Source organism: Sceloporus undulatus, chromosome 3 (genome assembly GCF_019175285.1).
Source record: "Sceloporus undulatus isolate JIND9_A2432 ecotype Alabama chromosome 3, SceUnd_v1.1, whole genome shotgun sequence".
NCBI classification, from domain to species: Eukaryota; Metazoa; Chordata; class Lepidosauria; order Squamata; family Phrynosomatidae; genus Sceloporus; species Sceloporus undulatus.
Window position 1 is genome coordinate 115757024 of NC_056524.1, and position 16701 is coordinate 115773724.

At 38.1% G+C, this 16701-nt stretch overlaps 1 protein-coding gene across 2 annotated transcripts in view; it reads right to left on the minus strand.

The window, feature by feature from the left end:
* Window positions 1–16701, minus strand: part of RBM26 (RNA binding motif protein 26) — a 68903-nt gene that overhangs the window by 46161 nt on the left and 6041 nt on the right. For both annotated transcript variants that reach the window (XM_042458034.1, XM_042458033.1), the window contains exons 2-7: window positions 11339–11457; window positions 8321–8457; window positions 7463–7551; window positions 5517–5734; window positions 2537–2797; window positions 1892–2131 (exon numbers count right to left, since the gene is read on the minus strand). In XM_042458034.1, coding sequence (XP_042313968.1) covers window positions 1892–2131; window positions 2537–2797; window positions 5517–5734; window positions 7463–7551; window positions 8321–8457; window positions 11339–11457 — 1064 coding nt within the window. The remainder of the gene's footprint in view (window positions 1–1891; window positions 2132–2536; window positions 2798–5516; window positions 5735–7462; window positions 7552–8320; window positions 8458–11338; window positions 11458–16701) is intronic.

A 16701-nucleotide genomic window follows, 5' to 3' on the forward strand; every position in this document is an offset into this window, starting at 1 on the left:
GAAGGGCCCTCCCTCTATCCAACTTCATCCAGAGGGAGAGATGGGAAGGGCCACTCCAGGCCTTGCCTGAAAAAGAAGAAGGGCCCTCCCTCCAGTCCATCTGCTGTGGTCCAGACATCAGAGGAAGAGAAGAACTGCTGGACCTGATCCCCTTCTCCACTGCAACTCCCTTCTCCTTTTGTGTCTTGTCTTTTTAGACTGTAAGCCTGAGGGCAGGGAAATGTCTAATTTTAAAAAATGTAAGCTGCTGTAATAGCCTTTTGGCTGAAGAGTGGGGTATAAATACTAAAAAAAAAATTCCACGTTAGTTCACTAATGAGTAATATTACAACACAGTTCTCTTTCAGGTGAGGCATATTGGGATTAAAAAGAACAGCAGCAATTCCTATTACTGATTCTAGCTTGCTGCCTGAACATCAACAAATTCATAATTCACTCATCAGAATTTTAACTAAATCAGGCAAAGGGGCCCTTGATAACACTCATCTGAAACATAGATACTGGCCTTTTACTAATTCAAGGTCCATTTCAATGTGCCAGTTTTACCCTTCAGTGTTTACATACTCTGAACCCTGTGTAGCTAAAGGAGCACCTTCTTGTACATTTCTTCCTCTTATACAGTAAGAAATTTTTAATCTATTTTGAGATGTAGCAGATTGCTATAAAATAGATCCTCATAACACTGAACTCCCTCTATTTGGGGATGATTGCTTATCTTCTTCCCCATGTCATTTTAAATGGTAGATTAAAAACAATTTTATTCTGGCAACCTTTTCTCTTAATGACATTTTAATCTCAAGCACTGTAACATTTCAGTCTTGTCTTATGCCTCTATAAATGGTTTTAAACTTTTTGTTTGATTATTGTTTACTTCATAATTTATTATGGTTTCTGCTGATATGAAGCTATGTTGTACACCATTCAAAGAATTAATATGGAACAGTATATAAACTTAATATATACAACCATTAGTTCATCATGCTGCTGTTATTTGCCCAGGGGGATTTTAAAGTGTTCTGCAGCTTCACTGAAATAAATAAAATTCAAGTACGATTAATGTACTCTACACTGCATTCATAGTGACTGTTTTTAGCAAAACAGGCTAAGAAATCAATCTCACAAAATATTACATAACTCCATCACTTAAAAATTACCTAAGAAGTCATCTACATAAAATAAAAGTTATTTTATCATTTTAAAAGTAAAAAACAATAGAAAGCATCTGGCGCATGCTCTACCTGCTCCCCAAATGGTTTGGGACTGTGTTTTAACCCAAAGGGGGCAAAATATTTGGAAAATTTAACAATCTCCAAATATTGGTTGGCATTCAGCAAAGGCTGGTTCAATGTAATTCCTTTAGCTATGCTAGAGGGTCATTTCCATCAAATTGAACATAAGGTTAGAATCTGTCCATGTGGAGAGTGCCAACCAGAATCCATATCTCACATTCCTCTTTATTGTATATTTTATAAGGATGACAGACTACGATTAATTACCCTTTTATTAAATAGACATCCAGGTAGGACCTCTGAAAGGTACCTGAAGTTTTTATTGGCAGATGAGGACCAAAAGATTACAGAAGAATTTACAAAGTTTATTTTCTCTGCTATAAAATTTTGTAAAGTCATGTGCTTTAAATGCGAGTAATGGTGTTCTCTCCCAGCTCAAACACTTATGGAAAATTGGGGTGGGTTGGATTATGAAGTGGTGAGTCTGTTAACAAAACCTTTGCTATAATGTATTTTACATGTTCGTTTATAGACTGTGTATGTACTACTCTTGCTGTTATTTAATTTGTTGCTATTGTTGTAGTTTTGTTTTTTATACTGCCTATGGTTTAACTGAAATAAAGGCATTCACTCATTCATTCATTTTAAAATGTACATTTTACCTGTAACAGGTGGAAGGCTAGGTGGTAGAGGGCCCGGAGGTGGAACCGGAGGTCTAAGGTTTACAGGAGGAGGAGTAAGAATAGGTGGCGGAGGAGGAAGCCCTGGAGGAGGTGGTCCTTCAACAACGGGGGGCTGTGCTGGAAAAGGCAGTATGCCTGGAAGGTTCACATCTTCTACAACCACAGGGTCACTTCCATGATCGAAAGGACACATATCTCCTCTCATACAGAAACCCTTTTCTGAAATGTAAAAACAAAGAATTACTAGCAAAGCCTGAAATCTTCTGAGAAATACAAACTAACAGTTTCCCATTAAGTTTATTTATTTGCTGGACACAATATTACAATTTGATAAACCTTTCTATTGCAAAAAAAGAAAAGAAACATTTTACCTTTACTTTACTTTTTATATTTAACTTTTAACAAAATGAAACAAAATATATAAATACCAAAGACAAAAAATCACTGAATGAGGATATTTAAAACTTTCATATGTACTGTATTGTGGTTATTTTCATAATTACCTAGATGTAATACAAGAATTCTCATTTTATCAGTATGAATAAGATCAGTGAATGGTCTTAAGAAAACAACAATCTTGAAAATGTGCACCATCAACATTAGCATTAACCTTTCTAGACTTACCGTCATAGTCTCTGCAACGTTTCTTTGGCAGTGGTGGCCTACCATAGGAACTGTGGTCTAGCTGTTCTTCATGAAATTCTGACCAACTTTCAGTAGTATTATTTCCATGGTGAGCAGGAGCAATTACTGTTATAGTGCTACTTAGTGTAGGCACAGGATAGTGACCAGATGAAATGTTTGTAACAGAAGAAACAGGAGTATAATTGTTTTCTAACGGCTCTGTTCTGTCCAAGTCATATTTTGGCTTCCCTAGATCCCGCTCTGAAATAAAATGTTTGAAAAGGGGACAATGTGAAGATTATTATATGCAAAATGTCTAATACTGTGCAGGCCAACCAACCAATCTAAAATTCAACCACAGCTGGTATAATAATCAACAGTCATATAAGATAGGTAATGACAATTTCAAACAAAACAAGACTGGTTAACCATTTTAATTGTTTTAATTAGAGTGACCCCACAAATTTCATAGGATTTTCTTATGCAAGGAACAATCACTTGATAGTCACTGACAGTTTTTTTTACAAGGGACACCACTTTAGGCCAAACCTAAGAAGCTGTCCTGATGTTATTTTCTCTCAGTTTTACCCAGGGAAAGAGCAGGCCCTATTTATTTTACTACAAGGAAAAATAATTTGATAACTCTGAAATATTCTGTCTGGCTTGGAGGAAAAGCCAAAATAAGATACAGTATGAAAAGGACACAAAATAATGAAAAATGAACAGTAAAACTTAAATTTAGCATAAAACCTTGCTTCTAGCAGAAATAAAAGATTTCAGACTAAGTTGCCACTTTAAAGGGGAGAGATCAGATTCCATTTTTAAAATACAAATTTGCCTTCAAGGGCTGGAGAAATGGGGCAGAAAAACAAAAACAAAATAAAGGAGGTCCCAGACCACTACCAAAAAGATCCTCTTTTTAACATCTACTTCGTCCACTACACTTGGAATAGCTGACAAGTCTAGGAAAATGTTTTTTTCACAGAAAAGGTTCTGATATCAGAACCAAAGTTTGACTGACGTTTTTGTAGTGGTGTGGCTTCAAGCTGGAAAGATTTGTTCAGAGAGAGTTTGCCCTTGCCTTCTTCTGAGGCTGAGAGAGTGTGACTTGCCCAAGGTCATCCAGTGGGTGTCCAAGGCTGAGAAGTGATTTGAAGCCTGGTCCGCAGGGTAATAGTCCAAGTGCTCAAATCACTAAACCACAATGATTCCCTTGATTGAAGTGGATCTATATAATCAACTTATTGAAGGTGAGTAGAGTTGGCAAGCCATTGTTTTCTCAAACATGCCCAGGAAAGAAATGTAACACAGTAGTCTGTAACTAATGAGATATTATAAATCCACTCTTGTTCCCTCCCACAACTGCATCAGTGTAGTTGGACTGTGTGTTCTATTAATCCAATTCCCTATCCTAATGAAGCATTAACAATTTTCTGGCCATTGCTTGGCATCTCCTTTCGGCTAAATTTGAAATGCCATTAGGGCAACACTTTAGAATACAAGTGGTTAACTGGACTTAATCCAGCATTGAATCTGCAAGTTCAGAATTTAGCAACTGACTAAACGGGCAATTAAACAAGATAGACATTTCAAATAAATGTAGTATTGCACTTTCACTTCTACTTGTGGTGTGCAAAGTTTAAAAAAAGTAATGAAAGGGCAAACAGTATCTCAAGAGATTTCAAGTTTATGGCTGTAAAGCTATTTACCTGCATGAGATTAAAACATGTTCACTAAGATTTATTTTACTTGTAAGTAAATAATAATAATAATAATAATAATAATAATAATAATAATAATAATTTTATATTCTGCTTAATCTCAGGGAATCTAAGCGGATTACAGCAGTAAAATAACATACAATTAAAAGAGAAATGCATTAACATTCCAAAATCCCCAACCCTCCCCCCAGCATAAAAACACAATGTTTTTAAAAACATGTTTAAAAACACAATATTACTGTACTTTAAAATATACATATCTCAAACCAGTTTGGTATGCATTCAGAGGTAGCAGTGTTGGCCATATAGCAAGGTATAATAACATCCAAAATCCACAAAACAGTGAAAGCTTTGTTGGGGCAACCAAAATGCACAAAATACACAATGGAAGCTTTCAAATCTCCACTATCTTCATCAGGTATAGGTATTAAAAATGCATACAGGATATTTTTTATAAAAAAAATATGATGTTAGTCACAGCCCTGTGTTTTGTCTAGATTTTGTTGTTGTGTTGCTCTGTATTGAGATGGCATGGAGGGATAGATATGCAAGCAGGACCCTCCTCCTTCTGGCCATGTGTTACTGAGAACAAAACATGTTGGAGTCCAGGAGATAAAATGCCATCAACAATATAAAAAGGTACTTCCTCTAGATCCAGCAGGTCTCCATTTCTTGTGAGGTTGCAAATCCCTTTGTTAAACAGAGAATATTGAATTTTTCAAAAGAACCCATGCATTTGCATTAGGAAAATTTTAAGTACTGTTTTGTTAAAATGTGCCAAATGTAGTCCCAATTTTAAAAAAATGTTTTATCTTTGCTGGAGGTAGAAACTTCAAATTGTAAAGTCCCTCCCTCTTTAGGATTCCCCTGTTGCAGCTAAAATGTGGTATCTTTACATCCATATTGAGGTAGCATTGTTGGCCATATAGTAAAGTACAACAGCATCCAAAATCCACAAAACAGTGATACCTTTATTGGACCAACCAAAGTGCACAAAATACATGATGCAAGCTTTCAAAGCACCACTGGCATCTTCATCAGGCAAAGATGTTAAAAATCATACAGGAGGAAAATAGTATTTAAAAATATGATGAAGTTAGTTACAGGCCTGTATTCTGTCAAGATGTTGTAGGTGTGACTAACATCGTCATATTTTTCCATCTTAACTGAATGAAAGTGTTCAACTACAGTAGGGTATCAGGTCACAGCTTGGAGGTGTTGATTTTTAATACTGTACTGCAAGACAACATAAAGACTACCTCTACTCCTTGTTCTACTTCTGGTTCGACTTCTGCTCCTGTCCCTGTCTCGATCCCGCAACCTTTCCTTGCTCCAACTTCTACTACGACTTCTAGTGTAGCTCCGGCTCCGCCCTCTTCTTCTATTGTAACGGTCTCTATAGGACTCTCTTCGTGGAGGATTCCGATCATATTCTCTCTTGCGAGAGCGCTCTTCTTTCTTTCTTTCATCCCTGCTTCTAAATATTTTGGATTGTTATACAGAAAAAATACTCTATGTTCTAAATAAATTTGGAATCTACAATTTAGATCAAAGAGAAAAATGTAACTATTCATATAAAAATCAATAGACACATTCATCAAAACTTGTACATGGATGCACAAGCTACTTTAAATTACAGTATTTAGCAGGAAGTTACCATACCGGCATAGAAGCATTGTAAATTAATCTAAGTTGGGGATCTCTGTTATGCTTCGGACTCATGAAGAAAATGTTCCATGTATTAGATACAGGTGAAGTATATTTGCATATGCACTGTACAGTAGATATTATAAGGTAAGAATCTTCTGGAAGGACTGAGAAAAGAGAATATATGCTGCCTTGCTCCCAGAAGCGTAAATGCTGGTGTATGACAATTGGTAAGGGATGAGAGTAGTGTGGTTTGTGGATTAGTTGATTTGGTGTAGGAGTCAGAATCGGGGTCAGAGCTGGCGAAAAAATTGTGACTGAGATGTATTAAATAAATTCTGTCATGTTATGTTCAATTTATATTTGATAAATTATTATTCTTTACATTATATACTTGACTCTCGAGAACTCTACATATTAGAAAGCTTGAGTTCAGATATGGTGTCTACAAGGGCAACAGTTAATACAGGGGTGGTGGTGTCTAGTGAGGATATGAGTATTTCACAGGAACTCAAGGGCATCTAGGAGATTGCCACAGCTGGTGACCACTGCAGAAGGACAGAAGTCCACACACTGGAGGCAGAGGTGGGATAAGCAGAAGACCCACACATTTGGTAGCAGTGGAGAGATTAGTCAAAATTCTCATAGGCTCATTCAGGTGCTGGAAGATACCGTATATACTCGACTATAAGTTGATCTCATGTATAAGTCGAGGGAAAGTTTTGGGACCAAAATTATGGATTTTGATATGACCCTTGGATAAGTCGAGGGTAAAACTTATGGGCATCTAACAAATGATGTAAAAGATGAATCAAAGGAAAACAATGCCAAAGCACTTACAAAATTCCAGCAGGGATAACTGTGCTCATACCAAAGACTGGATGGATGAGAAAATAGAGGAGGGGGGGAGGTTCTGTGATTCCAGGGCAGATGGAACTCTTGCTTTTCACCAGGCAATGGTTCTTTTTTTAAATGAAAGTTAAGGTACAGTTCTTACATTGACCCATGGATAAGTCGACTCAGGTTCTTCTGGGCCAATTTTTTGACATAAATTTCTAGACTTATAGATGAGTATATACAGTATCTCTCTCTTCCTTTTACCACATATCCTTGATATGATAAAGGATCACAGAAGAAACATAACTGAATTCCTAAATAGCTCCTTGCTAATGCCTTCTCAGTATATACTAATATGTATCAAGTCACACTGATATTGCAGAAATATCAGTGAGATATGTGAGAGAAGAAAAATCAAGAAGTTGACAGCTTTCTAAAACAGAATTATTCACTGTATTTTCAATAAGCTGCACTTTAAACAACTGTACAGAGTGGATGATGCTACTGAATAAAGAATATGAGTTTGATTTAGTAAAACATTCTCTCTATACATATTCTGCATGGAAAGTTGCCTATTTGTGCACTTGCATCCTAGTTATGTATCAAGGACAAATTTTCAGAAAAACAAGTTAACACCCAACATATTGATGTAAATCAGGGTCAGGACATTTATATACAAAAAGGGTTAGCCATTCAAAAATCTGAAACCACTATCAATTACCTGGGTTCTCGGTACCGCGAACTTGACTGAGGGGGACTATGATTTAGTCTTCTAGAAAACTTTTTCTCTCGCTCTTCCTCTTTAATTACCTTGATAAAAGAGGAAGATTAAAAGCAAGCATGAGTACAACACCGAGAAAATTTTCTTCCAGAAACAAATAATAATTTCTAATCCTGCTTGCACAAATTATTCCAGACCTGTGCTCTTTCCAACCATGACCTTTGCAAACACATTATATCTCACACACCTCTCCCACATAGAAGATGCCATGGTATATCAATTTCCTAGCCAAAATAACAGATAAAGCAAGTCTCTAAAACATTTTTACATCAATATATCATCACTAAGAGTTCTTTGTAGCACACACTTCTAATAATACGAATCACAGAGGCTGAAACAGATGGGCCAAAAGAATCGTGTTAAGACTGTGCTGGCCCCGATCGCACTGAGACTGTGGCGACCGAATGGGTCTGCTTCCAAACCAAGCCGCTGCCGCAGTCCAAAACCCAGCCACTGGCAGGAGCAGCTTTTTGCCACTCCTTTTAGTGCCAGCTTTTCCAGGTTGGTAGGGGCTCAGTGCAGCTTCCAGCCACTTTTGGGTTGTGGATCGTATAAACTCCACACCCCAAGATGGCCCAAAGCCACCACTTTTTGCCTGTCTGTTTTTGGCCAGAGTCTGATTTCTATTTGTAAGCTTCCCATCTCTATGATATACATTCTTAAGATTCACTATGTTTTAATTCTATCCTTAACGAGTGTGTATCACAGCCTTAAACATACTGCAAAACACCACATCGAATATACAAACCAAATTACAAGAAAAACTTGAACAAAGAAGCAAGCACAAAGAATTACTACCTCTTCCTTTTTCGTATCTTTTTCTTGGTGTTGAAAGAAGTCTGATTTCAGGTTTCCTGATAATGGCTGCTCTGGTGGAGGTAGATAGCTTTTTGTATTCACAGCATCAAAAAGTTTTTCCACAAAGATCTGGGTCTCTAAATTGCAGTGAGAAAGATACACAAATTAGCACTTCAAAAAAATAATGTAATGGCTAATGCCACTAACAATCTAATCATTTTGTGCCAATAGAAAAATGGCCATTTGTTAGTCTGCAGTAGATGAAAAATGCATGCACGAAATCAATTCAAATTTCTGAGGGGCTTTTACTCTGAGGTAAACCACCACCACCACCACTACTACTACTACCACCAACATTTGATCAATTTTTACCCATCCTTTTGTCCCCATTGTTATCCTTACAACACCTCATCATGTAGATTAGAATGAAAGATTGTGATTGGCCCAAGGTCACCCAGTGAGCTTCATGTCCAAGTAAAATCTGAATCTCCCCAGCCATAGTTCAATACTCATCACTATCAGAAGGAAGGTATAACGCAAGCAGTTGCACAATTTTTTGCAGCTGCCATTGCAAATCGTAAACAGTTTGTTAAACAGATGTAATATGTTATAATATTATCTCAAAATCTGTATAGATGGCTTGATTTAACGGTAAAATTTGTAAATGAGGAGGCATGGCCATATTTTACCATACCATCAAACTAATCTAGTTGGGGACTAAAGTCTAATGAAGTTACCCCAATCAGTTGCATCTGATTAATGGCATTTTGTAGTTTAACTCTTGCTTGGACAGGGGATATGATTGTGATTTTGAACTTATATGTCTTGAATGTGGTGCTCTATTACACAATATGATAGAGTTGTTTGCGAGGTGATGGCAGCCTACTTATTGTTGTGTGTTTGCCTGATCGTGCAGTCCTATCCTTGCTTTTTATCCTTACTTTTCATAGACCATCATTTGTTTATACTCTCCAATCTGTACATGAACCTATGTTGTGTTTTAAACTGGAATTTTGTAATCGTGCTGGCCAATTGGCCGTAATAAAGTATTTTTTTTAATTTTTTTAATACTCATCACTGTATCAGAATAACTTTCATACCAGTAGGAGCCAAACAGTACTTATCCCCCTGTTCTGTGCCACCTACTCTCTTTAATCATTGGGACAATGCTATTCCAAAATTTCATGTTTGAAAAGCATGAAAAGCATGGATACTACCCTAATAAACTGCATTCTCCAATGTAAGTAAATATTTTATTGCAGTCATAGACCAGTATATTAAAGCCAATTACAATACAATTACATATATTTGAACATTTAACATAACAAAGTAAAACATAACATAACCAAGTAAAACAAGTAAAATTACATATTAAATAGTAAAAAGGCAATTCCAGATAAACATTTAGCTGACATCAGTGGAGCCCTACTAAACTAGAAGGGACCAGCACTTCATTGTTATACTAAACTTTAGTGCTAATCACTGCTGAACAAAATTGGCCACCTTGAATGTTGTGCTAGAATTGATATCAGAAAGTAACAGGAAGACCTGAAACTGTCCAGTGTATCCAATATATTTATGCAGTATTATCCAGTATTATGCATCAAATTGTAAATCTCTATAGCACTGAAGAAACACATATTCCACTGATTCAATTTGACCAGAATCACATGAGCAGCGTCTCTCCTAATATGCTATTTTCTTATACTGTGTTTCAAGAACAGCTGAGAAAAGAGCACAACGTCAAGTCAAGGGAAACAATGTTTAGGCATACTTAGCAAAAAAAAAAAAAAAGTAGAAGCTCAAAGCTAGAATTTTAGCACTAACTACATGATGTCATGTAGATTGAAATTCATCCTTCAAGATAAGGGGAGCAAGTCCAATAGGAAGAAAGGATATTCTGATCCATTAATTGAGAGTGATGATTCAAACATTAACCTCTGCGCTTAGAAAACCTGCCTCCAGCTGCAATATAGCACTGGAGACACATTTTGGGACCTGAAAAACTGATCTCAGGAATTTAGATTGTACACACTCCAGTGTTGCAAAATTATGGAAAGGACATTGTTGAGCACCATATACAAGCTGGGCTACTGACTTTTCTACAACTAAGGTCAGTCCTCTTTATCCACAGATTCTTCATCCACAGAGTCAAACATCCATGCCTTGAAAATAGTTGACCCTCCTAATGAACAGAGGAGCGACCTCCGCTATTTGCAATGGTGCGCATGCCCGGTGTGCAAACTCCAAAGAAGCCTATGGGGCTTAAATAAGCACAAGCCTCCATTTTTGTGCGCGGGGGTTCGGAACGTATCCCCCATGAAAACCGAGGGCCAACTGTGTTATATCATATTCCAAATAGCAAAACTTGATTTTGTCATTTTATATAAAGGCACCACTTTACTATCCATTGTATTCAATGAGACATGAACATCCAAAGATTTTGGTATCCACAGAACCAAACCCCAGCAGATACCAAGGGCCCACTGCAGTTTCATGGCTGCAGGTATAAACTAGCCTTCTTTAGATCTATTTGGGGGGGGGGGGTTATGGCCAATGAGCTCCTCTGAGCATTGCTAGCAACATAATCCCCATTCCATTCACAATGGAAGAACAATTCCCTGTACAGCTCCAAGAAAGAAAATCAGGAAAAAAATTACTCAGCAGCTATTCCATCATGACATAGGCACATATGAACCTTTTTGCCCAATTCAGCAGAGCTGAAAGTGGGAAGTACACAAGAAACTGTCTAACTAGGAACTTTCTAAGTTACTAAAACCAGGTTATCAAGAGCCTCCAAAATAGATGCTTAGTGTATACTGACTGCTATAACACAGTGAGTGTACCTGATTGTACTGTCCTCGCTAAATTTCAACACAGCAATAAGGCTGTTCATTTTCCATATTCCTATGTAATATATGTTCAGGACTAGATGTAATTCAAAAATCTAATGCAAGTGACTCTTAAGTGAAGTCAGAATTCAAAACTCAACAAAACTTTGTATCCACAAGCACTTACCCTTTTGAAGAAACACATCCAGCTGATCAACACAGAGGGCTTTCAGTTCTTTTTCACTTTTATCTTTTTTAACCAAAGCAAGAACGTATTTAGCAAGGGCTGACGGATCTGCATCACATCTGCAAGTGAAAATAAATACTATCAGTAATTAAGATATCTTTAAACCTTACCTCAGACATTATCTTCACTCTTTAGTGTTTGAAGCTTATTAAATATAACAAATAAAGTTTCAATGTATACTGAAAAGAACATTTCTTGATTTCACCTCTCACCCTGCACAGCATTTTGAACTATCCATCTGACCAGACCTAAATTCCCAACACAGGATACCTACCTAGGAATGACCTACCTAGGAATCAAGTACGTATAAATATGTCCCCAGGCATCAAATTTATTGACAAGCCATGCTTCTGCAACGTAGCAAGTTTCCTTTGACTCAGCTTTTAAAATGAAATTTGAAAAACTATTAAAGTATCTATCACTTCTGCCAAGCTTATTTACCGAAAAAGCTGCTTTTGATTTGTAGTTTTACCATTCCTGTTTTTATTTTACCAATGTTCTAAATATTAAATTTCTAGTTAGTTACTATTTCTATTACTTTTTATTTAGTGCTTATATTTCATAAGCAGTAAGAGGAAAATCAAGACTACTGAGATTATAATCGACAGCCAAAAAAGACAGCCCCTTTTTAACTGAGATGTAAAACCACAGTCGCCCCTCCATTTTTACGGACTTTGATTATTCATGGAGGGGCAACCTCCATTAAAGTTAATGGTGCACGTGCCGATGACATGAGCACATGGTTGCACGCAGGAGCACGTGGCCATTCAAAGCTATGGAGCTTGAATATATGTGCATTTCCAAATTCACAGGAGGGTCCAGAACAATCCCTCGTGAATTCGGAGGGAGGACTGTACTATAAACTGTGTCAGCAATGCCCTTCAGCACTCTGCATTGGGCAAACAGGCCAGTCCCTGCACCCGAGAATAAATGGACATAAATCAGACATTAGGAATGGGAATACACAAAAACAGGTGGCAGAACATTTCAATCTCCCTGGGCATTCCATCTCAGATCTCAGAGCAGCAGTCACTGAACAAAAGAACTACAAACGTAGATTGGAAAGAGGAACAACAGAATTGGAATTCATCCACAAATTACAGTCCCTCAGCAATAGATTGAACAAAGACAATGGTTTCCTTATTCACTACACACACTTCAACACTTTCTGTCCCCATCCTAATGGGGGTACCCTACATTCATCTATTCCCCTCACCACAGACTAGTCCCATTGCAAAATTGGTTCTGCCAGTTCATCTCCATGCAGTTTCCTATGCCTTTGTGCACAAATGACCATTGCTAAAACCGGACCTGCAACTTCATTTCCAAAGTATTACACAAAGGATTTGTAATTTGAATTGACATCTTCACAAATCAATGGCATATAAATGTCTGTGCTTGGCTTCCAGTCCACCAAATGCATCTGAGGAAGTAGACTGCAGTCTACAAAAGCTCATGCTGTCAATTTCTTTCTTTCAGTTAATCTCAAAGGTGCTACAAGAGCTCTCTACATAGTATATACTTATGTATAAGTCAAGAAATTTTAGTCAAAAATTGATCCAAAAAACCTAGGCTGATTATCCATGGGTTAATTTAAAGGTAGGCAAGAAAAGGAAATCCTATTCGGATGTCCCTTGATATGGTGGCACAACTGCCGCTTGGGTCATCAGAGGGGCTTCTTCGTGATTAGATCCAGAAGCAGGATTGATGTCTCACTGTGTGCTGCATCTCCCAACAAGGCATAGCAAAAGGAAATAAAGCTGAGTAAGCTTTCTTCAGCTGGGCCAGGTGAGACTGAGAAAGTGCCACTACAGATCTCCCGACTGGGCTGGTGCAGGGAAGAGTGGAGCAAGGAGGTGAAGCAAAGCCCACTGAGGATTAGGCCAGGTTGAGGATCCCTTTTGGAGCTGCTCATCTTAACCTGTGAGCCAGTGCCAGAGGCGCTTCCCAACAACATGCAATGGCTCAACCAGCTGAACACCCACGTGCGGACACTGACACTACATCCGTTGATCCCCATGTCATTCTTTTGAGAGGAAGTGCTAAACATCTACCACAATCCTTTGGAATCCAAGAGTTTTATTCCATTTCTCTCCTGCTTCGTTGGCCAGTCTCCCCTGCACATTGGATAACCTGTGAAACTGAAGCGTGCTTGGAATCCCATTTCTTTAATAACTTGTTGTTGGCAGGAGTGCCCCAAAACACCAGCTATGGTACGAGCCCACCTGAGATACTCCCTTCTCCTTCCTCCTCTCCCTTCCCCCTCCTTCATAGGATTCTTTCACATGGCGAAAAGTGACACAAGCATAGCAGGACGCTCCCGTCATTATTGTGCAATTGCTTGAAGATTATCAGACAACATCACCATAATCCTGTCATAAATAAAGAGTAATTTTAGCACTGCTTTTATCTGCGAACAAAAAGCAGTGCTAAAATCACTCTTTATCCACAGTATAATGATGTGATTATAGTGATGTCACATGACATTGTCTGATAAACTTCAAGGAAACAGTGATGGCAGCATCCCGCTATGCTCCCCGTCACTTTTTGCTGTGTGAAAGAGTCCTTAGAGGCTTTCCGGATCAAGGAGCAAATGTTAGGTTCCTGGCGCATTGATTCAGTCCTCTGCAAAACAATACAAAACAAAAAAATGACAAATAAACAGACCCTTCACCCCTTCCCCCTTCCCCAAAACATCCTCTTATCCATGCTGGTAAAACCAGCCAAGCTCATTTGCACAAGCTGCCACTTCTGGCACTTTGGGCAGGAAAAATTCAAAAAGCAAAGTTTGATTTTAACATTTTATATAAGGTACCTCATTTTACTACTTCACTCTATATAAACAGACTTGGGCATGCATAATATCACAAAGTTAATTAACGGTAACCAGGCCCAATGGGTTCTAAGATGCATGCTTCATACACACACACACACACACACACACACACAGAGAGAGAGAGAGAGAGAGAGAATATTCCTTATTAGGACAAAGCTAACTTATCTGGAAAGCTGTTTTTATATCTAACTTTTGTTTGGCAGATTCAGCAGTTGATGATAATGGTGTGTATTTCAGGAGTACAAATGGATTAAAGATTAAGAAAAACAGATGATACAAAACATAATCCAATGCTTCTATTTGCCATACTGATGCACTAGCAGAAGATAAGTTTCATGGATGCAAAGGGAAAAGGTAGTGGCTTACTGCTGTATATATGGAAGCTCAAAATTATCATTTCGGTTTACATGTAATGTTAACCCAATCATGGTCTGCCAATACAGTTATGCCTTTGCATAATAAGTGAAGTTCTTTCCGATGTGGTTTCTTTGCCCCCCCCCCCAGCTTATATATAATTTTGCAATGCAGGTAAGATGGGTGCACAGAATAATGGGCTTCTTAGATACCTGATCATTAAATGGAAGATGCCACAGACTGAATTTGAGATCCTTAGCTCCTGCATGCAAAATGTGTGCTCTACCACTCATCATTGCAGACCACACTTCTTCTTTTTTTTTTAATTATTAAAAACACAAAACAAACGTTTACACAGACAAATACATATAAAAACACACTGTCACAAGACTTCACATAGCTTCTACATCTATACATTCAATTCTCTACACTAAAAAAGAAAATAAAAAACCACACTTCTTGACTGGGAGGAAGAAAGGATGCAATGACTCAGTTGTGCAGAAAAATGATCTCCATGTAGGCTCTAAAAACACTTCTGATTAAGAATATTCCACCCCTGTTTCACCAACTGATCACTGGAGCTATCCATTTGCTGCTGAATTTTGGTAAATCAGTATAACATCCAAAATGCACAAAACAGCGATAACTTTATTGGACCAACCAAAATGCACAAAATGCATGTTGTATGTTTCAAAGCTCTACTGACTTCTTCACCATGAAAAGGTGTCAAAAATCATACAGGAGATTATGACAATGTTAGTCACAATCCTGCAATTTGGTAAGAATTAGCTGTTCTCACTCAGTACAGGTGGTTTGGAGGGGCATTCATGTAGACAGGCCCCTCCTCCTTCTGGCCATGTGGGTACTCCAGGAAATAAAATGTTAAGTTCCATTAATAAGACAAAAAGAGATGCTCTTCTTGAGATCCAAGTTGCCTCTGTCTTTTGTGAAGATACAAACGACTTTGTTAGGCAGAGAGCACTGAATTTCTAAAGAAGCCCTCCAAATTTTTTCATTGGGAAACTTTTATTATGTTTTGTTAAACATGCCACATTTTGTTTAGAAAAATGTTTTACTTTTGTTGGAGGTAGAAAACTCAAATGGTAAAGTTCCCATCCATTGGCCCTCTCTTTGGTTTCCCTGATGTGGTATCTTACATCCAGAAAATATATCCAGGGGTAGCCATATTGACCATGTAGCAAAACATGAAGAAGTGTGTAGAGCTTCAAAACCTTTTGAACATGCAATCTGTACAGTTTGGTTAGCTCCATAAAAGTATCATGGTTTTGTGGATTTTGAATATTGTACTTTGCTACATGGCTACCCCTGAATATGTTTTCTGGATGTAAGATGTAACCTTTTAGAAGCATCAGGGAAAACCTAGAGCGGGCCAATGGACGTGGACTTCACCATCTGAGGTATATCAACTGCTGAGGAACACAAGACAAGGGTGAATTCATGTCCTCCTAGCAGGCATCCCACAAACAACTACCTGGTTACTGTGTGAACAGGAAGTCAACTGGACAGCATTTTGGCTGGATTCAGTAAAGCTCTTAGATTATTGTGAGACTACGGGCCAAAAGAGATGGCCCTAAAGGGGTGGCCTGATGCTGCCCCTTTGAGTTCCAGATCAGGGCCAGAGCAACCGCACTTTGCAGCCCCGATCCAGCTATTTGCCAGCTCAAAAAGAGGCCATGCCACTGGAGCATCACAATGCTGCCCACCGTCTGGTTGGGTGGGCACCATGATGCCAACTTGGGGGTGGTATCAGGCATGTGTCGTCTAAATGCCATGCTCTATGCCACCAGCAACCTGGTGCTTACTGCCAGTCTGTTTGGGACTTACAAGTAAATTATATAAGAAAAATGCCTTTTTCTGCCATCTAGGCTTCTCCACTTTTCATGCTAACTTTTTCCCTGGTCTATTTGTCTAGCAGCAGACAGATCTGAGTTTGTGTCCACAGGAATACAATAATGCATTTAGATCAAGCAACATTCAAGGAAATTGAGATTGCTTGAAAGCAATAGGAATCTTGGGTAGACTGAGTGTTCTTTTAAATTAAAAATTAACTTTGCACTATTTTAATTCTGCTTCCTTAACCATATCAAGAGGT